Source organism: Anopheles marshallii, chromosome 3 (assembly GCF_943734725.1).
Source record: "Anopheles marshallii chromosome 3, idAnoMarsDA_429_01, whole genome shotgun sequence".
Lineage (NCBI taxonomy): Eukaryota > Metazoa > Arthropoda > Insecta > Diptera > Culicidae > Anopheles > Anopheles marshallii.
The window spans coordinates 83705343-83731533 of record NC_071327.1 but is presented as its reverse complement, the minus strand read 5'-3'; the positions used below and the strand labels follow the sequence as shown (position 1 = coordinate 83731533).

The 26191-nt window shown below is 48.3% G+C and overlaps 3 protein-coding genes across 4 annotated transcripts; 2 read left to right on the top strand and 1 right to left on the bottom strand.

The window, feature by feature from the left end:
• The first annotated feature begins 1101 nt into the window (after nucleotides 1-1101).
• Nucleotides 1102-6737, top strand: LOC128714350 (mucin-12). The gene is made up of 4 exons (XM_053809224.1): nucleotides 1102-4938; nucleotides 5022-5195; nucleotides 5261-5589; nucleotides 5663-6737. The coding sequence occupies exons 1-4, from the start codon at nucleotides 1102-1104 to the stop codon at nucleotides 6735-6737; spliced, it is 5415 nt and encodes a 1804-aa protein (XP_053665199.1).
• Nucleotides 6738-7029: 292 nt separating this feature from the next.
• Nucleotides 7030-7947, bottom strand: LOC128713969 (mRNA turnover protein 4 homolog). The gene is made up of 2 exons (XM_053808843.1): nucleotides 7920-7947; nucleotides 7030-7850 (listed from the first exon to the last, which is right to left on the bottom strand). Exons 1-2 carry the CDS (start codon nucleotides 7945-7947, stop codon nucleotides 7030-7032), a joined length of 849 nt encoding a protein of 282 aa, XP_053664818.1.
• A 13142-nt stretch (nucleotides 7948-21089) lies between these two features.
• LOC128711311 (14-3-3 protein zeta) lies at nucleotides 21090-24430 on the top strand. Of its 2 annotated transcripts, none has more exons than XM_053806179.1 (6): nucleotides 21090-21151; nucleotides 21236-21349; nucleotides 21438-21564; nucleotides 21639-21762; nucleotides 23062-23225; nucleotides 24230-24430. In XM_053806179.1, the coding sequence occupies exons 1-6, from the start codon at nucleotides 21090-21092 to the stop codon at nucleotides 24383-24385; spliced, it is 747 nt and encodes a 248-aa protein (XP_053662154.1). In that variant the 3' UTR covers nucleotides 24386-24430. The 2 variants fall into 2 exon arrangements, with proteins under 2 accessions (XP_053662154.1, XP_053662153.1); XM_053806178.1 differs by lacking the exon at nucleotides 23062-23225 and adding an exon at nucleotides 22181-22344.
• Nucleotides 24431-26191: the final 1761 nt, after the last annotated feature.

The window sequence follows — 26191 nt, the reverse complement described above, 5'->3', positions numbered from 1 at the left end:
CTGCGCTTGCAAAAGCAAATAAATAGTTAAGCAATCTGGAAGTCGTTTCGCCATGCTACGCCATGCTGATGTACGGAGGCTGCTGTTGGTCGATAAGCGAACAGACTCGGTTGGCTTGGATGCAGATCAATTTCTCATCTCCCAGCAGGATGTTACGCCGAACCGCAATTCCATACGCAAATGTAGTCCAATGAGATACTTATGTATACCGGTCTTAGTTCCGGTTGCTAACCCATAAGCGGTGGCTGCTGGACGTAACTGGTACGATACGATAAGTCAATCGATAAGCTAAGTACTTTGCGACAGACTGCTTAAAAGCTGTATGCTGTAGCAAAGATTCAAGACGACAGCCAATTGAAGAGATTAGTTTGTGTGTGTTACAGCTCATTTTCCTAAATATACTTCTGCACTACATCACCGATACTAACGTTATGGAGATTTAGTGAAAACAAGCTGCAAAAGTGAAACGCCTGCATGTAGGCTCTTTAATAAACCGTTTGAGAACAGCAAATCGGACCAAAACTTGGCATAGGCTTTTCCCCCAGCCAATGCTCCAACTATTGCAACGCTTTCGAGCATAACCAACACCCCCGGGACAGGTGGCGCATTTTACGATCTACTTACCGGGATGGGATACATTTTTTCTTTCCCCACTGCCGCTACTCTGCGCACGCTTTCTTGCCGTACCGGGTGTACCGCGTTTAGCCACAGCTGAAATCATAGGAAAAATGCACTTTTAAACACATACACACGCGCTTCCCCTTGTTCCATCAACTTACCGTGAAAAGAAAAGCGAAAACACCCACACACGGCCACGGCCACCGTAATTACTGGCTCTTCACCACTGCATCCGATATTGAAAGACAATACGAGTATGACACGCTTCGTCAAACGCGTAACAACATCTTCAAGAAAGCGGCACTATGACGAGAGCTGAACATGCACTGAACAACAGCAGGGCGCTGCTTACGAACACGCATACTTCAACATTCAACATTAATTAGCATTGTAGCAATTAGTATAGCACTGATATAACGCGAGGGTTTTCCCCCTTTTCTTTCTCCCGTCCAATCGCAGGACAGCAGCTGCACAACTGCAACGATGAGAGAAAAACGACGAACCTTAGGCCTGACCTTGGGTACGTGGGAGTCAACCACACTGACGGCGCTAGCGCTAGTCGCCATCACGTTATGTCCGCTTGTATCAGCTGGTGAGAGATGGTCACGCCAGTTGACGGAATTCACTGGTGGTCCGGCGACCGGTAACGACTGGATTCCACTGTCTCGACCCGGTTCCGAGCGTCAGGCTGGGGCTCGCGTGCTGAACTATTTCACCGCCCCTCAGCAGACATTCCTCGGTCCGGACAATGCGGCACAGGCGCAGCAGCACCATTTCACCTTCCTAAACCATCAATTTCCGCAATCGAACCGCTTCTTGCTGCAGCAACCTCCGCCGCCACAGCATCAACCGACCCAAGAGCTCCTGGAGCAACCGTTCCATTTGACCAGCTTCCAGCGCACATCACCATTTGTGGGACAAACGATACAACATCCGCCACCTCCACCGCCACTCCCTCAGCAACCGATCTCCTCGACGAACCCCTTCCAGCAGCAGTTCCTCGCGAAGTCGCCCGTCTCGGAGGCACTAATCCAGGAAGACAAGCAACAGCCTCTACAGCAGCACCAGCAGCAGCAACCATCGATTCTCGATCAACCGTTCTCGTACCAGCACATACGCCAGCCAGAACTGGAGGCACAGCCGGCCGGTCCACAATCCGGTCCGAGTGGTGGCGCCGTTTCGCAAGAAGAAGTGCAGCTACTCTACGTGCCTGTAGAGACACTGTACAACCAGAAGCAATCGCAACCACCGACCGAGAACAATCGCTTCAATGCGCTTCCGCAACCGGTTAGCCCATCGTTGATAAACGATTTCTACACTGCCGGTACGACCACCACGACGCCGAAGCCACCGCGAACGAGTGCGGCTACCTTTGCGCCACGCTACACCAGTGCTCCCGAAACGCCCGCTCCAGCACTGTCCCGTTCATCGACGACCACCTTCGGTGGTGCCTCATCAAAGCCGAAACCGAACCAACCGCCACTGGCACTGTTCCTCTACAACGATGGCCGCCAGAGCAAGCTTTCCACCGGTGACGCACTCGGAGGGCTGAAGAACATCAACGAGATCGCGGTGCTGGACGCGTTTGGTAAGAACTCGCCGAAAGTCTTCATCGGACCGTCCGGTTTGGCACCGTCCAAGAGCTACTCCCGATTCGATTTGCCGTACCTGTCCAGTGTGGATCTTTCGTCAAACCGCGCCAACCGTAAGATCGAAGACCTTCCGTTCTTCGTGGCTCCATTAAGTTACAAAACTCCCAGTGGATACTCCAAGATTGCTCTTCCCCCGCCACATGTCGGCTCGATAATCGTACGTCAAAGCGGCTCCAGCAGTGGAAATTCCTTGGAGCACAACACCTTCTACACGAGGCCAACGGTGCCCAGCAACGTCCAGTATTATACGCCTTCGACCTTAAACTTTGGCGATGATGCCAGTCCAACAAAGTCCTCCGTCACGTTGGGTGCCACCGGAAAGACGATCTACGACGCAGATCACTACACCTCGCCTACGGGTAAACCAGCCTCATCTGCGTCCTCGAATGATCGCGGAGTTGGACAGTACAGCTCGTTCAACGGCCCGAGCTCAAGTCGCCATCCTAGCGTAAACGAGGAGTACTTCAACCTCGCCAAAACGAAGAAGCCTACGACGAGCGCTGTTCCTGCTCCGACCACTGCCAACTATCCGTTCCGCTCATTCGGCAGTACTCGTCAGTTCGATTTCAAGCCTATGCCAGACCAAAAGATCCCGCCATCGTTCTATCCGCAAGAGGAGGAAGATTCTACAACAACTCTGTTGGCGACAACTACGACGACAGAGCGGCCCACCACGGCTCAGTTGCAGTTTGAGGCGGAACGCATGAGAACGCATTTCCGTGAGGAGAACTTCCGAAGTCGCCGCCCGCATCACCATCAACCGACCACCCCGGCGCCACTGATCGAAAGCAAGCCGCAGGAACAGCAGCAGCAGTTTGTGCACAAATTCAAGCTAGTCGACTCGGTTCGGCCGAACAATGTCAAATCCTCAGTAGTCGACCACGGTTTCCTGGATTTCTTCAACCCTCCCTCCCAGCAGCACACGGATGAGATGATCAAGACTACGATCACCACAAGCCTGCCGGGTAGCGGCGGTGTCGATCGGCAAGTCATCCGCAACAACTACTTCACCGCGTCGGCCGCTATCAACGAGGACAGTGGAGCGAACAGACACAGCAAGTATGTCAGCACGTACTACAACCCATCTTCTACCGCTGCCGGAACTACGGCTGGAACGACGACTCCGTCAACGTTCACAACTCAGGACGCATTCTTCCGCGATTTCGACCATCGCAGCAAGTTTTACGAGCGTGAACCGAAGTATGAAACCAGCTTTCCGACCACCGTTGGTACCACCGGCACAAGCTACATCAACAAGTACAAGTACGAGACGGATTCGTTCAACGATGCGCCACGCTACTCGGTGGAAGTTATTACGACCAGCGAACCAACTACGGTTACGGTTGAGCCAACGCAGGGCACCACTGACCAGCAGCACTATAGCATTCCCTCGGAGTTGCCACCGATCAGCGCCAACCTCCCCGGACTCGTGAATGCCCTCATGGACGACCAGTGGTCTCCGAAGACTCCGGACTCTGCGTCAACCACTGGAAACACGCGTGGACCTCATTTCCGCAAACAATTGCATCGTACAACGACGGCAACTTCGGCCAGTGACTACGCGGCAGAACCAGCGACCACAACTACCAGAAGACCTCTTCAGCGGCAACGTCGACCACATCCTTCGCGTACCACTCCGGCACCGACTTTCACCGGCGAAACGGGTGACAACTCGGGTCCTAGCACGCGAGCCCCGATCTCCCGATCGCGATCACGCTACGTACCGAACAATGAGGAACGCCCGGCCTCACGCGGACGTAGCCGCAGCCGTACGACAACTCCACGCGGACCACGAAAGGAGGAAGAGAACCTGGACTACCAGCGAGATGTGCTCAAACAAAACTACCCCGTCATCCGTCATCCACAGGGACAAAGTGCCCCCGCGCCAACTACGACACCTCCTTCGACAACGATCGCTACGACGCCTTCGACCACTCTTAGCTATCAGGAAACGTACGAAGACCCGTCCGAGCGCCTTATCTCCACGACCCTGGCTAATGAGGTCTCGCAAGATGCGGCAGACCCTCAGCAACAGGTGACACGGAAATACTCTACGTATTATAGTGATCCGACCTACGAGCAGGAAACGACCGCCACGACGGTCCTGCCACCGCAAACGTCGAGCTACTTTGTACCCTCGTACAGTACACGCTCGCAAAGCGTGGGCGATGAAGAAGAGTACGTTCGACCGCATGAAGTGATTCCTCTGAACCGTGATCCGGAACCGATCCATTCGGTAATTCCGCTGCGCTCGCAAACGCCCGCTACGGAGGTCACTCCTCAAACCGCTCCACCAGCCGTCCAATATCAGCCAGTGACGGAGAGCGAGGAAAAACTCACCATCGCCTACGGCCAACCGATGGAGGAGGCGATGGAAATCAAAAAGGTGGAGATTACACCACGACCCCGTCGACCGGGGCTTGTCTCTCGCCAGCGAGACTCCCAACTGAACTACGCATCACGCACCACCACGGAACGAACGACAACTGTCCGCACTACAACCCCCGAACCGGCCACATCCGGAGCAGGTTCACGCACGGCATCCGGACGCAGACCGGCCTTCGTGCGACGGCCTTCGCGACTCTACGCCACTACGACCGCCAGTCCTACCACAACCGCAGGATACAGTAACGAACAGCAACAACAGTCCACGCAAGGATCAAACATCGTACGCACAAACAGCCGCACTGCGCGCCACCGCACCTAATCATGCGCCAAAACTAATCGATTTCCCTTTTTTCCCCATTGCAGGTGCGTACGAAGAATCGTCAAGATATCCTGAGAGGACGTACACGCCGACCGACGACAACGACCGAACCGGCGGCAGCAGCAACAACCGCCTCTCCGGAGGCTCCGGTGACGCGAGCTTTTGGAAGGGGCAGCAATTTGCGTCGCGTATCACCAACATTACGCTCCCGACAGGAGGTAAATATTGCCGTACGGTATTGAGTGAAGCAATTCCAACATATGGATCTGTTGTGTTCCCGTAGCAAACGGCCGCAGCAACCACACAGCAACCGAGCACGGCAGCATCATCGGGCAGCGGGCCACGATTCCGCATTCGGGAACGCACCCGCTTCAATCTGCAGCCGCAGGAATCGCAGTGGTCCACGAAGCTGAATCAAAACTCCTTCCAGCCGGTGCTGAAAACCGAATCGCGTGCCAACGATCTTGAGGAAAACGTTTCAACCGAACCAGAGCCGGAAATCGTAACTGCCGCCCGGGACAGCGAGATGTACTTGGTAAATGTATCGTCTAATTACGGCCAAAAGGATTCCAGCAACCAGGGAGCGAATGCCGAGGATAGCACAGAAAACAGGTAACTAAAGCTGGCCAATCACACGCGGCACCCATTAATTGATGTCCTATCTTCCATTGCGATCGCTTCTTAGTGTTCCCTCGTTTGCCGACTTGCTGAACGATGTTATGAAAGATTTCATCGACGATAATAACCAGAAGAAACCGGATCGCGACAGCGACGAGAAGGATCAGGTCAGCAGCGAGGAACAGCGTCGGCCCGTGGCCAACTTCCGTAACAATTTCCTCCGTAAGCGTGGCCGCTCGAAGGTGGTCGATTCGTTTGAAACGGCCGAATCGCAGCACATTAATCAGGCGGCGCAGGTCTACAATGGACCATCGCCCTTGGGCGAATCGCTCAAAAGCATCGACCATGTGGGACTTTCGGGCAAGAATGTACCCCAGCAGGTGAGCACGAAATATGCCGACCAGCAGCAGGAGTTTGATGAGCAGGAAAATACGGCCCAAGAACAAGCTACCGTAGCACCCGAGGAGGAGGAAGCCAAGGAAACCGAAACGGAAGAAGCTTCGGTAGAGATCGTCACAGGGCTCGCGGATGTCGGTACAAGCACGGTGTCTACGCCAACTACAACAACCACAACCAAGCCAACGGAGGACGCGCCCACACTGGCTAGTTTGGAGCAAACCTCCACGAATCTGTCACATCAACAAGATCGCGCCGAAGTGACCACCGAAACACCCGCTACCGGTGAACCCGTCTACGATGACGAAACGTCGTCCTATCTGCTGTCGGATGATGAAGAAACGAAAAAGAAGGTATCGGACGGAATTTTCGCAGATGTCAAGAAAACGATTTCCGATCTGTACGAAATGGCGGAGCACGATTCCGAAACGGAGGAGATGGTTGATGGTGGCGAGCCGGCAGGCGATGATGAGATCGAGGAGGACGATTTCCGTCCAACGGAAGATCCGTTAGCGCTTGGCGGTGCCAACGATGAGCCGGTTGCGTCCACGACCGACATTAGTCCGAGCGAAACGCAATTCATCCAGGTTACCGCGGAACCGCCGGCGTTCGTCAATCCGATGGGTTCACTCGTTATACCGACGTCTGTTTCGAACGGGATCACACACGAAACGGAAATCTGCTACCGGGGCCGTTGTATAAAAACGGAAGACGACAAACGGAAGCGAAAGTTCAAATTAAACTAAACACGGACGCGAACCTGTCAGCGGACAGTTCGAATAACAGTGTGTGTTTGTGCGTGTGTCGATAGTCTGTACTAAGTGTAGAGTCTTATTTATTTTAGTACTTAGCTCAATAAAGAATGATCGAATCGAATCCTCCGACAGCCGCTGTTGGAATCTGTTTCTAAAAATTACGTCTCTCATCGATTTTTGTGTTTGTGTGAATATCCTAAGCAGGAATCCAGAAAATATCTGACAAGGTATAGTTGATGTGGGGTACATTTTAATTCACTTTATTTGTACGGCATAAACGCCTCTACTCATCATCCGCGTCCTCATCGTCATCCTGTTCCATCGCTTCATCATCCTCCTCTTCATCGTCGTCCTCATCCTCACTCATGGCATCTTCCGATTTCTTCTTACCCTTGGAATCCGAAACCTTCACTGGCTTTTTCGTCTTTTTCGTCACCTCAATGTCTCTCTTGTTGATCACCTCGAAACCGTCCTTCTTCGTGTAACAGCAGTTAATAATCACCTTAAACGTTGCCATCGGTTTGCCAAGCAGCTTCAGAATCCTGGCCTGTTCCGGCGTGAGTAGCTTACCCTTCTCACACACTGTGTATTCTTTGTACAGCGTCACAATTCCGCGGTCCAGTTTCGTAGGCATTCCTAGCGACCGCAGGTGAGGTTCTATCGCATGCGAAAAGTCCTTCAGCGGACCCGGCTTCAGTTTGACCGTTTTGGTCGCCCGGAAGCCACCACGGGCGAACTCTTCGGCCTGGTACGAATCGAACCATTCCAGCACCGATTTCTTGCTCTCCGACGTGAACAGCAACCCGCACTGTCCGATCATCTTTCCTCGCAGCCGCTCCATACCCTTCTCCAGCCTTATGGACTCATCGTTCTGATCGTTCTCATCGTCGTTGATCAACTTCAGCCCTAACTGCATCACACGATTCTTGCCGAAGAAGAACCTTGAGTTCTTCCACTCTGTTCGTACATCTTTCAGCTTACTGTTGCGCATATTTTGCACCGAAAACAGAAATATGTTATCGTACTGCTCCCGGCATTGTTGTATATCTTCGATGATCTGTTGTTTGTTGGACAGACCTTTTCGGTCGGTCTTCGTGAGGGACACTGCGTGTAGAAAACAAACACAGCATTAACAAGGGCAATGAAATCTGGGGTCGCCTTAAGCATACGAACCTTTCTTATCTCGCTTTGATTTAGGCATTGCAACTAGAAATTAATAACTTTACACAAAACTATGCTCAAAAACGTGGTATGCAGGGCTTCGATGTTTACAGTACGTTTGAAAACATGTGAGCTTTGACAGATCAAGCTGCTGGAACAAGGTTCGTAGACATTTCCGAAACCAAATGTCCGACAACCTGTCCAACTAAATTTATTACTTTTCACAACATTTTTACTATCAGTTTAGCTTTCAAATAACATCAGTATCACAACTTCAAAGCATCAACAAAACAAATTTACTAGTACTCAAAAAAAACATGTTTGTTCTAAATAGTTCACACAACGGTCAATACACCTTGTGCAGCACACTAGGAATTTCAATCCTTTTCCCCCGTCAACTTTATTTTTTCGTGAAACGGTTTTTTGCCATTGAGACTATTTTTACTGAAAACAGTTTTTGATCCTGTTTGTATTCTAGTGAATATGAGACAAAAATAATGGAACATTTTTCAACCAACAACACTTATAGTAATTCCTCAGTTCGGAAAAAACACGCTTTCAATTACATTCATCGATATCATTAAGATCGTTTAAAGGACATTTTGCTATGTTCTTGAGTTTTAAACATTCGCATTAAGGCAAATGACCCTGTGTGGAGATAAGACATGCAATAAATGTGCATCTTTGGGTTCCATTTTTCTGTTGCATTTTGCAACCCGATTTGAAAGCCGAATTTGAAACGGGAAGCGTTTGTTGAAGCGTTTCCGCAGCTGTCAAATTTTCCATTGCGCTGCTAATTCTTCTGCGAGCCGTGTAAAAAAGTCGTGTGTGCCATCATAATTTTGTACGTTTAACTATTGCCTCTTCTTACCAAAAGTAAGTAAAACTGTGAAAGTTCATTCCCAACTTCCCTGGGGAGCTGAAGTTACGGTCCGGGCACGACGATTGTGGGGGGTTTTCGAGGCCCAAAGTCTGACCATAAAATCCGGGGTGGAAAATTTTTTCTCCCGGTGTGACGCATCCAACACACACCCCGTGTCCGTGTCGGTGTGTATGTCAGGTCAGCCATTTTGAGAGAGAGAGTCTTTGGGCGACGACAGCGAATACCAGTCGATACGGTCATAGGAAGTGCGTTCGAACGCCGGTTGCTGCAATTTCCCTCTGGTTCCCGGTACTCTAGGGTAGGTTTTTTTTCTGGCCACCGGCAAAGGTCATTTATGTGCACATTCAGAGATCAGTTTGGTAGCAAAGGAGATCTGAAGGCGATTCGTCCCAATCGTTTCACTTGAACGAAGTAATCAGCACACGCTGCGGAACGGAAGTTGCCCATTCAGGGCTCGCGTGAGTTTGACACGGGGATGAATGTTTTAAATGTAGTTTCGTCGCTCGCCCTCAACATTTTCCGCTGCTTTCTTCGTCGCTTCATGCATTTGTCACATCCCTCCGGGTTTCTAGGCCTGTATGGTATGGTGTGTCGCCCATTAGTCAAGGAATTCGCGTGATCTTCGTGACAATGTGTGCGTGTAAGCAGGCGCATTTTTTTCTCTACACCATCGTGGGTCATCACCTTTCGTCGTGCGTTTCGTGCGTGTAGAAATGAAGTGTATGTATGTGTGTGAAGTTGTGTGTGCGACCGTGGAGGAGACGTCATTCCGTCGAACGGCTGGTTGACACGGTGTGAAGGATGGGTTGAGGAAGCAGTACAGCATACGCGAGAGGTGTGCAACCAATACGCCGGGGGATAAGTGAGCATAGAATTCAACCCCGAATCGTCACCAACACTAGCACGCAGTTCGGGCAGCGTACTGCGGTTGGAAAGCTATACGCAATTTATGGTTCTTTTTGTGAGCTAACATAAAATAGAATTTGATTTGATAATCGATAGATGATCAAGATGAGAGTGTGTGAGTGTGTGCGAGCAAGAGAGAAAGAAGGGCGAGCGAGTGTAAATGAAAAAGAACAAAAAATAGAAAGATGGTGTGATGGTTGTGTAGGTAGAGCTACTATCTTGACCGGTGCAGGGGTGGTGGGATGGTGGTCGTCATCTTCTCCTGATGAACGGTCCCGATTTTCCGCCGTGCTGTCGTGGGCTGGCTACATCCGGCAGGCAAAATAAAATGTACGCATGTTTCTCGGAATGTCGGCTGTCCCGCTTCATCGCATAGTGAGTTTCACGCGACGGATACGCGCCCGATGCGATGAGGATTTTCTAGAATTTTCTCGCCTACTGAAATCCGTCTCTTTTGTCTGAACGTGAAAGAGACAAAAGCAAGCATAAGTTGCAATGGGATGGGGAGCACCTCGTCACCTTCACCTCCTATACCGGTTACACCTGTGCCATGAGAACGAGGAGATGGTGGCAAGAGAAAGCCGCGGGAAGTGGCCGAGACAGAAAAGAAAAGAGAGCACAAGCAACTCTTTGGGCGAAACTTTTCGCGTTGCAGTTTCCGGCCACGGGCCACACCTGTACCCCTCAGATGGTGGTGGCGATGTTGGAGAACATCATCTAGTCGCGCGCCGGAAATGCCCCATCGGTGTAGGGACTGTGTGACGCCGCGCGTTGACACCTCCCCAGAGTAGGCACGCGCGGACACACCGTTAGCGATGCCAGAATGGAATGGAATTTTTCTTCAATGGAATCCTGGTGTCTCGCTCTGTCACACTCACCTCCAACTCGCGCCTATCTCTTGTAGGTGGCGGCATGCAGAGCAACCTGAGATGTAGTAGAAGCTTTTCCTTCACTTGATTCTCGTTTTTTGCTCGTCGTCAGATGCCTTTTTTAATAGCTCTATTTCCTTCGCTCCGCTACTAAGTGCCTCCCATTCGGTCGCATGCGCACTCGGGATATGTCCTACCTTCTCGCTCAGAAGAAGAAGGGGTGTAAAGGGTAGTATAATGGCTGATTAGTTAGCGGCGGCGACATGCGTCCAAAAGGGGTTGGAGTGCGTTGTAGCCCGTACGATGTGTGAGTGAGATGCAGTAAACGCAAAGCGAAAGAAGCGCTCGAGAGAGAGGGACTGAGAATGCTGATCTAAGTATGCGCGCACGTCGGCATAGCTGTGTTCGTTAACGTGCATATGTATATGAGTAATGGGTAGAACGTTTTCAAGGCTAATTCGATTCCGAAGGTGGACAAGACGCACGCTAAAAAAAGAGAAACAACAGGCGCATGCTACTACTGCGCCGCTATATTCACGATGGTTTTGTATCGCTTCCAATTGGGGACAGCGATTTGAACGGTCTAAACGTCGGAAAGGGATGCACACCTGGTCCGGTTGAAGGGAGAGCAAGGAGCGTGGCAGCATCGTAGAAAGGTACACCCGGCGGGTGGTGGTTGGCTAATTGGCCCCCGGCCCGTTTGGAAGGACACTGCGAACACGGTGCTGGAACGACACAACACAGAGAGAGAGAGAGCAGAGAGGAAAAGTTGGAAGGTGGAAAAGTGCAGGTGGCAATGTCGGAGTCTCCATTACGACACGATTGCCGGAATGGGTTTCCAGCCGGTTGCGCGAAGTTGGTTACGGTGCACACGCGAATGGCCTTGAGCAGTTGCGACAACATGCTCCAGAACATTGTGTGGTCTCGCGTGTGGCAGCCATCGAGAACACAAGGCGCGAGATATCAGCAAACCAACCAAGACCACCACCACTCTCTTTGTCGTCCCTTTAGCCTAACAGAGGCGAAAGTTTCGTTGACACTCTGTAGCGGAGCATTCTCAATCCGGTTTGAAGCTGTCGAAGCGGCTGCTATACGTCGCCAGATGGATGTGTAAGCCGTATCTTCTTCAATGTATGTCTCCCTTCTTCTCGACAGCCCCAAGAAGGGTGTGGTTTGTGGAGAAAGTATAAGCGCCCATTCCCTCCCAGGATGGGGGGTGCGACATGGTGCGCAAAAACACATGCCTTGATAATGGAAGCGAAAGCAACCGTCCCGGAGAGAGGCGTAGGCGACGACGCGCCAAGCATGACGCCGATCGAAGGTCTAGCCTCCTGAAGCATTGCGTTCGTATGGAAATGAAATTGACAGCATCGAACACATCATCACAGCTCATCTCCGTCGGCTGGATCGGTGGATCGCGGAGACCGTCTTCAATTTCAAACGTGGGACTGTAGTTCCACATCACATCATCATTTTTATGATGGCGACAATGATTTACGGAGCACCACGATAGGGAAGAGCAACGACGGGGATGGAGGGAAGGAAAACACGCGGACGTACGCGCGTATCCAATTGCGCGAGCGCGCTTCAACGCAAAGACGCCATCGTTGACGTTTTTCGGTCATATATTAATAAACCTTCACGCCAAACTTATGCCGGGTGTGCATGTGTGGATTGGTTCAATCGCGTCTCTAAAACAAACACCCGAGATACATACGAGCGAGGTCATCTCTATCGATAGCTCTGCGTCTGAATGGCTAAAATGTGCTTTACTTCAGTTGTGGACGAGAGTCCCTTCCTCTTAGGCGGAGGGGACATATGTACTCAAGATAAGAACCCGTGCGCACGAAGTTGTGCTGCGAGTCGGATCGGCTCCTACCTGGTCTATTCCATTGCTCTCCAATGCACACTGATAAGATATACGAATGCCTCTTCGCAAGAGAATGAACCCACATACACAACCCAACAAAGTGGACTTCTACTCTGGAAGTCGAAAAACAAACCTTAGCCGGACAAGGACAAAGTGGAAGAAGTAGCTAGCATCTTTTGGTGCTGGATCGCTTGTGTGGCCCGCGCTCTTGCTATCCCCCCCCTTCAGGGTATCAATTAGGGCTACAATTGCGTATCTATATTTCTTGCCCACTATTAACGGTCGATGTGGCATCCGTAAGTTAGACCCGAAAAGGTCTTTCGATCTATTCCGTCGTCGTTCTCACCACCTTGATTGCTCCCTAAAGAAACTGTGTTTTCCTGTACGTGGCGATTGCATAATTCTTGCTGACGACAAAAACATTATCACAGATAAGTAATGAACGAGCGGAGCGGGAAACGACAACGATTGTGTCGAATTGCGCCTCGGTGAATATGCTTGCATTTGGTGGTACCGCTTGAAACCGAACCGATGCGAGCTGAGAATAGTGGATCCTTTTTTCCTGTCCATCCACCGTGACACAATTCTGCTTTCTTCCTGCTTTGTGCTGGCTTATAAAGTAAAGGACACAACACAGCACTCCATTATAACCCTCCTGGCACTTCATTAGGGATGAAATTTTAAATTGCTTTCGTTTCCAGCCTGCGAAATGCTCGAGCCTCTCTGGCACTTCTTGTCTTTTGCTAGAAAAACTCTAACTAAAGGATGCTTATCATGCTTTTGCTGCATGACGACGAAAGAAGAGGGAATTGTTGTGCGCTACCACACACCGCCTTTGCGCTACATATTTCTTGCGCACTCATTACCTTCAGGGAGGACGAACTAACAAAAAAAGGACTCGCAACATCCGTACTGTAGACCGCCAAAGAAAAAAACACCCACTTCCACCCCCAGGTGCATCTCGGTGACTCTTTGCCTTGGGGGAATTTGTTTCGTTTTTGGGCTGCTGTGGATGTTGTTGCTGTACTTTCAGGCATTGTTTTCACAAAGCGCACAGGAGGCCGCACAGGGAAGAAAAGGATGAACCCCGTTCCGTTTGCCTCACAGCGAGCGTGGCCAATGTTGTTCGCAAAAGTTATTGCAAACTGAATGGCCATTGAATTTTAATGAAGCTTTCGTTCACCTATAAATAGCGGAAGAACGCCTCTCGGGGGATGTGTTTTTTTTTCTTCTCTTTTTATTGCTGGTGTGCTGTAAGAAAATGACCTCTTCTCGGTGTGTCATGGCACGTGACACGGGGGGTGGGAGCGAACGACCGACTGGTAGAGCCGGTCACAGCGAAAAAGCAACATATTGTATAACTTTTGCACAAAACTACTGATGATGCGGTGCGGCGAAAGTTGGAGCGTCGTGAGTAGCGTGAGAGCTGAAGATGTCTTTTGTCATTTATGTGTGTCATCTTAAATGCGCAAGGCTCTCCATGCAGCGAAATAATGAAGATGAGGCTGAAGAGGAAAACCTGGTACTTAGACATGAGGACACGTGCTCACTACCTCGTGAACAGTCTGCACTGCAACTCTAGCAGTTGTGTCCGCTCTGGGGAAAAGAACTTATAATGGAAAGTAGGATTGGGGTGCTCCTCGTCATTTTGTGCACCAAATGCAAACCATGTTGACTTAGGTCCTAACCTATGCCCAGATCCTTCCAACATCCAACAAAGATCCATATTGTGTGGCATGTTTCTTCGCACCTAAGGGGACATGAAAATTCTTTATAGCTCGGCGGTCTGATGGCTTTTTTAAGGACTGTCTAAAAAAATATATATAAAACGCATCTTGAATGTCGTGAGTTCCGTAGATGTGGCACACGGGGGGGTAATAGCTGCGCCGTCGCAGTTCAGCCATATCGCGTTATCCTGGTACTCTTGCCTCCCAGTGTTGTCTGGTTTTTCTATTGCTTCATACCGTTATTGCATAGAGAGAGAGAGAGAGAGAGAGAGAGAGAGCCAGGAGCGCAAATGAATATGCTTTGGTCACATTCTCCACCGCTGTGTGTACCCACACATTAAAAAGGATGTATGAGATTCCAACCATCCGTCCGCGAATCGATCGGTGATGGAAGAAAAACAGATTGCTTTGATCATTAAAGTGGCGATGGGCAGATTGCACGTAGCACAAGGGAGCTCTCATGAAGGTATAATAACCCAACTTCACTCTAATAAGTGGTCGTTGTACAGGTAGTTTCCAAGGAAACGTGCAGGAACGAAGGATCCTGCACTCATCAAGGATTTTTTTTTTATTCGACATCCTTATTTGGTGTTTTGTCCACACTCCGGATGTGGGTATACGCATTCGAAGTATGGACATCCGTTTCCATCCAGCCGACAGCTCCTTCCACAATGTTCTGTCCGGCTTCTTTTCAGAAGGTGTTTGGGGTGTGAGGATTTTCTGTATCTGCTTCACATCGGGTGCTACATTCTCATGAGGCCAAATTTTTGCTTTATGCGCACGCGCATCCAATAAAAAGCAACATTCTCACTTATCGTCACCTCCACAACACCACGATACGACGATGCGTTCAACATTGGTATCTCACTCTTTCCCACGCACTTGATGTTTGGGGGAGCAATTCGGGAGATGCCGATTGTTCTTCCAACGATGTGAGCGAGAAGCTGACTGTGGAAATATAAGGGGACAAAAAGAGAGTGCCAAGCGGTATGCCCACAGGTTCAACTTGGATCGGTAAACGAAATCGCGAAAAGCCCCTAAGTGCTCCAATGTCCCAACCCCAATTGAGCGAGAGTTGGTGAGAGCGAGAGAGAGAGAAGGTGTGTGAGCCATCCTCACGCGCTTGCCAGAGCGCCACGCCAGTGTCGGTATTTTTGAACGAAACCAAGCGGGGGATGACGTTCGGGACCAACCATCTCGGCAACCCAGTGCCAGAGTCTCAGTCCCGGAGTTCGTGCGAGCTTTTCACGACGCGTTCGGTTTTTCTGCGTGCTGCTGCCTTCTGCTCATTGTGTGCGGTCTGTGTCTATAGTGTGTAGTTAGAGAGTTGGCTGGTTTTCGCGTCGTCCGTTGGTGGAAAAGCGGCTCACCGAAAACGTAGGTTTTCCGTACCTGGGAAGAGTTTATCTCCACAACCCGGGGGATGGGGAAGGGTGAGACCAGGGAAAAGGAGAATGACGTGAAAAGAGACTTTGCGTGAAAATGCTACCACCACGGCTACCACGTCTCGTCTGTAAGGAATTCGCTCGATGCCATCACCGCCTTCTCTTCCGTATCGCCATTCTCCAAACCCCTTCCCACTGACCCAGTGTGTGGCAAATAATTGGAGAGGGGATCTTTGGGGACTAACAAAACCTGGCGATCTTTCCGCAGTTTCCTTCCAACGCGATCATGACCGTCGCGTACCTCCTCCGGCGGGAGATAAATTTAATAGGGGGAAATTTATCTGCTGGTTCATACTTTTTTATAGACGGAAAATGGTATCCCGGTCGGAAAGCCAAACGGGGAGGTGCATGCACAAAGATGGCGGCGTGTGTGTGTTCTGAGAAGGAATAAAATTCCGACACCTACCACGACGCACTTCCTCCTTAGCATAGCAACAGAGCACTCGGTCTCGGAGGGAAACAGAAGAAAGTACTCTTGGCGTATATGCGCCCGTGCGTGCGTGACTGTTGTTTGGTGAAATTTTTCCTCTTTTCCGCTATCTCATTATGTGAACCTTCCGACGACGGATAGATTTTCTTGGGGGGTCGGCATTGGTCATTCGAGATACTGTGCGCTCTAAGGACCTGTGAGTGTGTATGTGTTTATATGTGGCGCGTGTGCAAAAGGGTCGTCCCATCTGTTCCAAAACGCTGACGAACAATTTCGCCTGTGACTACTGAGCTGAAAACAATATTTGATCGAAAATTCTACGAAGACTTCATGCATGTGCGGTAGAAAAGCGATCTAGTTGCCCAATTGATCAGCCACGTGGGAATAGATGTGGATTATTCCAAATATTTGTTTGATGTTGTCTTTAGTGTGTATGTGTGTGTGTGTGTGAATAAATATTGTCTAATGAGAGCGCAATTATAGAAGGAGCTTCCTTAAGTTATGTTGCGCGTAAATTATCCGTAATAATGAAAAAGGACTCTTTAAACGTGATTTCAAACAAGTATCGTGTTCGACCGTGGGCGTAGAATGAGTTCTGTGAGCTTGCGCCTGATATCGATTTTTCACCTCATTTTCCCAACATCATCATCACCATCATCAGCGTCATCTCCTCTCTGTTGGCTCGGCTGGTCTAGATAAGATCTGGAGCTGCAGAGCACCACATCGAGTGGAGTTACTCCAGCTGAGTTAAAGGAGATGATTACAGAAGAAAACATGGAATATGCATTTGGGAGATGAAAACCTATAAGAGAGAGTAAGAGAGAAAGGACGAGAGCAAACCCACCGGAATCAATCAGAAGAATCCGTCGGTCACGATCGCGTTCGATTGAAGGGAGGTGGGTGGTAGGAGAATGGGTGAATCAATAAGGCAATCTATTTCTATCTTGCTGTTTTTCATTCCCCATTCTTCGGATGCCGAAAAGGAAATTTGAGGTCCTGTGAAATGGCTGGCAAAGGGGGACAAATTGTTTTCGGTGTTTTGTCTCGAGGCGGAAAATATTCCTTCTACGATGCGAAACCCCCAATCAATGATGGCGAACAGATCAAGCGGACGTGTGTGGCGCACATTTGACGTCGGCTGCTCATCAACACGTACACACACGAACCAACTGTGGCCAGATTTCCCAGTCACAGTTATCAGAGAATGGAGGAAAAGCAACCAGCTCACGAAGCTCCACCCAATTCCGACCGGGTGACTAACGCCGGTAAAACTTTTCTTTTTATTATTTGTGCGATAAAAGAAACTCCGTACACACAGAGGTAGAGAGATGGAGGAGTTGTGTGGTGCCACCGTAAGCCGGGTGAGCATGAAGAGGGGAAATTTGGAGCTTGGGTGCGGTATACACCAGCTCATGATCATCATTGGCATCAGTTTTCTTTTCTATTGCTCCAATTGGGCAAGTTTTCCACCTAGTAATAGTGCCGTTGTGTGCATCTTCTGATTCCTCCGACGTTTGTGTGCTGGCACGACGATTGTGGATGAAAGCAGAATCATCGAAAAAACGAATTGCGGAATGTGAACGAAAGGCACACACATACGCGCACGGATAAAGCTGGCCGCCGCAGCAGATAGCACGTTAACGGGACACTTCCATACGGGAATAAAAGAAGAAATGATGAAGCAAACGCTCTCGCCTCCGACGGCACGCAGTGTGGACATAGCAGGAAAGGAACGGCAACACAGAGACCCGCTGGTGTTATGTGTTATGCTGCAGACAAACGCCGCGTATTGTGTTCGGAATTGAATGCAGCAGTCATCATCACCGGAGAGCAATTGGTTGGAATCGTTTCCACGTTCTTGGAGAGGTCCTCCAGTACCCGCAACTTGTCATGCAATATTCTGGGGCTATGCTTCATCACAATATTGCTCGTGCTGAAATGAAACATCCGCGGTTCTGATAATTACAATCCACATTCCTGGCTGCTGGCTATTCATTCGCCGGATTGTTCTCTCCCACTGACGAGACTCTGTCTCTCCAATAATGATATTCGGTGCAGTCGGATTTCCGATCCAGATTGTTTTTTTTTTCACGCGCAGCTGGCTGACTGCCCTTTCAGGGCTTTTTCAGGGCCATCCCACCACTCACACACACACAGCAAGATGGCACCGAGTTGTGCACAGAGCGGATGTGGAGTAGGAGGGTGTATTTATGAAATTATTTGTTATCGATTTTCCCATTCGAATCCACGCACGCGACGACAGTGACGACTGGGGCGCACTAATTCCCGCATGGAGAGTTCCGCTTCCGCCTTTCTGCTTGCAGTTTTGTTGTTGCCAGGGGTTACATTTCTAACCGAGCAACTCGATGTTATCGTGATATCTCATTAAAAGTTTTAAGAGCTTCTTGTATGCCACCACGGTCGGGCCCCGGACAATAATCGACACGAGACTACCCCCTTCGCCGCGCGATACACTGGCCGTCAGCGACTGGTGTGGTGTGGCATTGAATGGTTGATGCCTTTTTGGTGCGCATAAAACCCGCGCTTAACATGGTGCTCGATTCTGGCCGGTTTCCTTCGGCAGAAAGGGTGGAGAATTGATGAAGGTGGTCGCGTAATTGACTGTAGAGAGCCGAGTGCGCTCGGTAAGGCGATGGAGCAGCATGGTTGTTAATAGCAACACATCACCACACCACGCACATATATGCAAACGCACGGCGATGACTCACGCATATGGGGTCCGGGTGTCGCGGTGTCGTTTCAAGCAGTGTCACATACAGGGAGACCGTACAAAAAAGAATAGGGCCCCAGCAGTGCAACCAGCCGTTCCTTTGGAGCAGATTGAGCAAGAGAGCGTGAGCGAGAAGGAGCGAAAAAGAAAAGAGAATATTAGTGGGTAGTTGTTCGGTTCCGCCGCGTGTCATTCGATTAGTTAGATTAGAAACGTTGCAACGGCCGGAAGACGGCACTGTACGGTCATAAAAAGGTACTGGAGAGAGAGGAGGCCCCCGGAGAACGAAAAAAGCAGCTGGGAAGTTCATCGCCGATTTCGGGCAACGCACACTCAAAAACCCGGTCGAGAGGTGAATAACACTGTTTTACTGGCTGGATGAACTAAGCCCCCTGCCCGGACTCCCAGTTCCTATCCCGATATCTGCCGGAGCTGCGACTCTCGTGTGGTGTACCGTGTAAAGTAGGAAGAGGAAAATGTTATTTTAGATATTTTCATTTCCCTCATATAATAAACCATGACGCAATCTTGCGCCCCCGGATCCGATTCGATGATCCAGTCAGCCAGTAGTAGCAGTATGTGCGTGTTTATGGACTTACTTCGAAATATTTAACTGATACGTCAAGAGTCTACCACATGGAAAGGGATTGTGTGTGAGGTTTTCAGTGAGCAAAGAAAGTTTGTGGAGTTGTAGTGGTCAATGTCGTTTTTTGTTGGATTAATATTCCTTTTTTTTGTGTAATCAAAGTATACATTGGGTGCCGCACAGAGGAATTGCCAGACGCTTTCTGTGTGTCCTGTGTGGTCTATGTGCGTAGACTCTCATTCTCTTCTCTGTCCCGTGTGAGTTGTGTGAATGCTCCCCACCCCATACGCCCTCCATGGCTTGTGTCACATCTTCCCCGTGTCGTATTACGTCATCACAGAGAGCGCCGCCAGAAGAATCACGTTTCTTGCTAATAAGCTGGGTACTAGCAAGGCGCGCGCGTTACCGTGATAGTGTGTGATATTATGTGTCTGTATGCGTATTGGTGTGCGTAGCAAAGGAAGGGACCTTGGGTTTGGGTAAATGAGTGTAATGGATTGGGCACTTTAAGCGTACGCGTAAAGACGAAAAGGCGCATAACTGAAGAATGTCGGACCGCTCATGTGTGGGGTTTAGTCATCGAGGAAGGAAAATAATTTGTTCTGCACGAGCCACTGTCATCACCGTTGAAAATGGGGTGTTGCTGCTGCGAATACCGTTCGATGAAGCATCATCGCTGAGTAATGGACAAACCCAAACCTCACTCATCCTTTCCCTCCAATACAACAGCTCGTAAATAATCCACAGAAGCTGTGTGTTTGCATTGCAACCGATGTATTTAAAAATACGCTTTGCAGTGCAGCTCTCCAATCTTGTGCAGTGTTCTCCATCGAACGAGATTCCGACTAATGTGTACAATGTGCCTTATGTGGTGTTGCTTTTTTCTCCTTCTGGAAGCGTCCATAATTTCTACGGTTCGGAAATCCTTTTTCACACGCCCGACACACTCTGGTGCAACAACAGAGTAGAAGCGGTAAAATATCGATCAGCAGAGCACACACATACCGCTGCTGCTGCATCCCGACACACCTCTCCCTTAGTGGAACTTTTTGGGGGAGACCTCCGACGTTGGTGAGAGCGCAGGCGAGATTTTGTCGTTCTTTTTACTCGTGTGTTCGCTACCCAATCGATACGCGGCCCGGATCGACTATTTCCAGTCTTGGCAGGAGGCAGCCTTGGTGTGGTCAGTGTCCTGATTCCACTGCGGCACAAATATTCATCTTGCAGCAACTGTGTACTTAGTAGTGTTCCTACCTACAGGCGAGCGAATGTGTGTGCGTAATGCGTACTGGTAGCGTGGTGCGGTGGTAATCGTAGTAGCAGTGTCTCTGCAACCAGTCAGAAGCGACAAAGTTACCGGGTTTGACAGCATTCGATCGAAGTACGAATTGCAAGAAGATTCGCTCTACCAGCAGGCTGGTAGTGAAAATTCTGTTCAGTTCAAAACCTAATGAAAGTCGAGTACGGTGAACATATTCTACTGTTGTGGTTATTACTGAACTGAAAGTAGCGTTCTCATCTGTAAGTTTACGTGCATGTCCGGCTATGCAAGAGAAGGACATCTTATTTTCTACAGCTAATAATATAAACTCTTCGCGTATTTCTCGGGAAATTTCTACGTTTTTAGCTTGACCCGTTATTCAGTGGCTAACAAATGTTCGTTTGCTTCTTTTTCTCCACAGGAAGTTTCTCTCGTTTTAAGCTAGTGAAAAGAAGCTAATTCAGAACACTCAACATGTCTACCGTTGACAAGGAAGAGCTAGTTCAGAAGGCAAAATTAGCCGAACAATCTGAACGGTAAGTGTGTGTGTTGGTTGGCTTTCCCATGGAAATATTCGTGCGCTTCGAATTGTAACTCTTTACATTTGCATTTTTCTTCAGGTACGATGATATGGCACAGGCAATGAAATCAGTTACAGAAACCGGTGTGGAACTGTCAAATGAGGAAAGGAACCTACTGTCCGTTGCTTACAAGAATGTTGTCGGTGCCCGAAGGTATGTGCAAACGAAATGATAACGCGCAGATTGAAGGTGATTCATAACATCCCGTTTGTTGTACACCAAAATTATCCCCCGCTCACAGATCGTCATGGCGAGTGATATCGTCGATTGAACAGAAAACTGAATCCTCTGCCCGCAAACAGCAACTGGCACGAGAGTACCGGGAACGAGTTGAGAAGGAACTGAGGGAAATCTGCTACGAAGTCCTGGTAAGTGGACGGTCTGCAGGAGCGATGGAATAAATCGGCAAATTTACGCTCATGGTATTTCCATCTCTACATAGGGTCTGCTGGACAAATTCTTAATTCCCAAAGCCAGTAATCCAGAGAGCAAGGTGTTTTACCTCAAAATGAAGGGAGACTACTACAGATACCTAGCTGAAGTAGCCACCGGCGAAACCCGCCACAGTAAGTCCATTCTGTTTATCCAATCGTTAACGTGACGCAAAGAATAGAATTTGTGCTCACTGTTTACACAGTACCGTTGTGTACCAACAAACACACTCTGTCCCGATTTCCTTTAATACTGAAACATCCTCTACTACCACGTTCCCTTCCACACGAAATATCCTCCCTTTGGCCACCATTTTTCCCTTTACTCCAATCTTCCCAAACTCGTGTCGTTATCACACACAGTGGAAAAATACTAATTATATTCGCACATCTTTATCTCTTCTATATTCATTTTCCATTCGCTCACATTCCGACGTCGCCGTGTTTACGTAATGCTCCGACCGATCCGGTGCGGTGTTTGGTGTATGTACGTAATATGGTGCACGGTGTTTGTGTACTTGCATATGAACACCCCGCTCAAACAAACTCACAGCCGTAGTTGACGATTCCCAAGCCGCGTACCAGGATGCCTTTGAAATTAGTAAAGGCAAAATGCAGCCAACACATCCTATCCGATTGGGTCTCGCGCTCAATTTCTCAGTCTTCTATTACGAGATCCTAAACTCTCCCGACAAAGCCTGCCAGCTGGCTAAACAGGTCAATTATTATGCTTTCAATTCAAATGCTGTAAATCTAACGTTTTTTCTCATTTTGCTCCCGTCCCGGTGACTTAAGCCGGGCCAATAAGCACTTTCAGCTCAATCAAAATAAGTAGAATACACACTCGCAGAACGCGCTTTTGGCATATGTTTGGTGGTGGTTGTGATTGGTGGAGAGAGGGCGTTTGTAATGTGATGTTTGTTCCGATCTGATGTTGATGATGGTGATGATGAATGGGTTTTGTCGTTGTGTGAAATCTGTCCTAATTGCCAAAACACACTCTATGGTGAGAGAGCACACGTTCAGATTTGCATATTTTTTCATGTTTACTTAACAACATTTATGTTTGAAGCACTCGGGCACCCCGGTGGTCTTTGGCAAGCTGCTATAAAGGTGCGCGGAATGTTTCATTGCTCTGCGTTGCTGTCTGTTCAATCCGTCATTATTGAATTTTGCATACCTCCCCAGTCTCCTCATAGTTAAAGTCTCCTCTGTCTTACTGAATAATTGATACGTTAATGTTCCACTCGGTTCTGGTGGGTTGCCATTCCCCCTGAGCTAAACCTCCTACATTATTAACCCCAAGAAATTATTGCTAATATCTTTGCAAAGAAGAGAGTACCGTTCACCAGAGGCAGGCAGAGATATGCTGGGCACATTGAAACGTTCTGACTCCTCCAGTCTCTCTCTCTCTCTTCTTCCTTTTCTCTTTAGCTGTGGTTGAGGATTCGCAGAAATCGTATCAGGAAGCGTTCGACATTGCAAAGTCGAAAATGCAACCCACGCACCCGATTCGGTTAGGTCTAGCGCTGAATTTTTCCGTCTTTTACTATGAAATCATAAACTCTCCAGCACGGGCTTGCCATCTGGCAAAGCAGGTTAATGATTCGTATTTTTTTCCTTTTTCTATTAATTTTGTCGTGTGTTTTTCTTTTCTTTGTCAAACTCTCAATTTTGATTTATGGTTAGGAGCATATGTATGTTCTATTTATTTTTCTATTTATTTTTAACAAATATTTGAAGCTTTTTAGTTTGCAGTTGGGAAATCGTTATAATTTGATTGACTCAATTCATTTAAATGTTTTCTTTTTTCGGCAAAACCATCCTTCATCCGTCGTAATTTGAACGACTTTTCTGTGATACTCTAATGAATGTCTTTACTGTTATGATCTTTCGTTATTTGTCGAAGCTGCTACACTTCCCGAAGGAAGCGATTAATTGTGTTTGTTGAAATTTTTTGTGTTTTTACTAAATGCTCATCCCATAAAATGTGTTACTAATCCAGAAATAATCATTTGTCTGATGTTGCCCGATAATAACACGCTTGTTTACCTATTAAGTGTGCCGCCCTGTTGATCATTCCATCATTTGTTGGTATTCCCTGATTTGTTTGTGATGATCCTAGAGACGAAAGCGTATCATAAACAACGCATACTTAACAGATGACTTTGTTGCCCGTGTGTTTCTATAGTATCCGCAGTTTATGTACTAACTCGATGTAATCCATCATACGCAAACCCACCAAGACCCGGAATTCGATTGCGGGTCAAATTCATGCACCCGGCATGTATTCGCGCAGCTGTGATTGTTGTGTATTTTATTTTATTTTGATCGATTGAAACAGGGCTCAGGGAAGCTTGTACGTTTAATTTTTGTAGCCTTGTCGCAAAGGAGAACATTTGTTCTTTCTTTGGAGATAAGCGAAAATTTTATGAAAATGTATATCTAATGGAGAATTGAAATTAACGTAAATTTTATCTACATTTCACGATACCGCCGCTCCCCATAAACAACGGTGCTTCCCATCCCTGGCGACAAAATGGATGGGTTAACCTGATGTGTGCTGGAATGTCTTGAAATGATATCAATCCCCCGGAAACAGGCATTCGATGACGCGATTGCTGAGCTGGACACGTTGAACGAGGACTCCTATAAAGACTCGACACTCATCATGCAGCTGCTGCGAGACAACCTGACGCTGTGGACGTCCGATACCCAGGGTGACGGCGATGAACCACAGGAGGGTGGCGATAATTAACCAAACTAAAATTAAAGCGATACAAAAACACACACGCAAACACTACCAACATAGACACACATACACGAACACACACATACACAACTATACTACTACATAACACGAACACACACTTAAACCATAATAGAAATTCCTTTTGACTATTGATTAATACGAGAACAAAAGCGGAACAGCAGATGAAACAAACTGCAATTGCGTTGGTAGTAGAAGAAGCGAGCGCAGAAAAGAGAGTAGCTTCCGCGAAATAGCAAAAAACCGTGCAAACACTAGCATCCGAAGAAGGCCGTAAGAAAAAAGGGCAGCAACAACCAACCGCAGCGAATAGTGTCTCACAGCATCAGCAGGCAGCCAAATGGTAGAGGTGTTGAGAGTGCGTAGTACAGGAGATCATGTCAGGCTAGAGGAAGAGACACATTCCGCTTTATCGCAGGCACACGCAATCTTGGTCTGTTTGTATTGGCGAAAAAGATGCACTAGTTCAATTTCTTTTTGAACGGACAAAGTCAAAACCACGGCAAGCCGGAGAAAAATGATGAACATGCACATTATGGTAGCGAAGCCCGGAAAGCGGAAGTAGGCACGCAAGAAGGAAAACTCGCTGATCGTCGTCATCTGTTCAGTCGTCGCACAGAGCCAGAGAAAGATAGACAGTGTGTGTGTGTGTTTATGTCAACGAGGAAAATTCAAGGAATTTGCCTAATTTTGATGCTTTTCAAAGAGCACGAAATAAAGGATTGGTGTCACAATAACAACAAACAAACAAGCCAATATGAAGAAAGAGAGACGAGAGAGAAAAGAATGGACAAGAGCTATGTCTCTCCTACGCATGTTTAAAAAATCGAAACGTGAAAGAAATAATTGTTCATTGTTCTCTTTGCACTGCAACTGTAGGTTGTGCAAAGGAAACTTCGAATGAAGCGAGCAGACACACACACGCACGTATCTTACACGGTTCACAGTTCATGTAAACGGTGCATGTTCATGGAAAAATGGAGAAATTGACATGTTACTGAGGCAGAACGGACGTCGTGGTAAGATTAAACGATCGCGAAAAGGAAGGAAATAGTAGGGAGAGGAAGAAAAACGGAAGAGCACAAGCGGAAAAAGTCTGATCTGAGCTGATATGAACGATATGAGTGGCAAGCAAACAAACAAAACTCAACAACTACATGTTTATAATGTATGTTCTATTGCTATAGTCCCTTCTCCCCAATCCTGAGAAAATCGTCCCATGCGGTGGATATATGTGTGTGTGTGGAGATGTTTCCCGATCCCTTTGGAACTTTTGTCGATTATGAATGTGTGTGTGATTTGTAGGGAGCTGGGGGTAGCGTATTGAAAACACAACAAATGGGGGCATTTCTGGAGGATGTTCATGAAGTCGTTATCTGCATGGAAACGCCTGCTCAATACTGTGTTGTGCACGTGGTTTTAAGACACCGTGTATATTGAGCATTGAATACTCGTAGTTGTAACAAGGACATGCGACTAATGTGGAACAGATTTTGGATGCGCGGCCATGCGATTCCTCGAATCGAATGTCTTCGTTGCCCTATTTTTACGCGATGGTTAACCCCTCTCCCAACCGATATCTGACCTGTACCAAGCTCTTCTATAAATGTCTACTTTCAAAGCAAACTCATATAATGCCCAAACCAACACAAATCCCAATATTCCTTTTCCAAAGTACTGACCACTTTCAGTATTTGTTGCACACACTCGTTGTCGGTCGTGTTCCCCCTTTTTGGATCTTCTATCTTTGGCCACAGTAGAAGGATCAGTCGGTTGTGTGTCGTCCCTATGTGT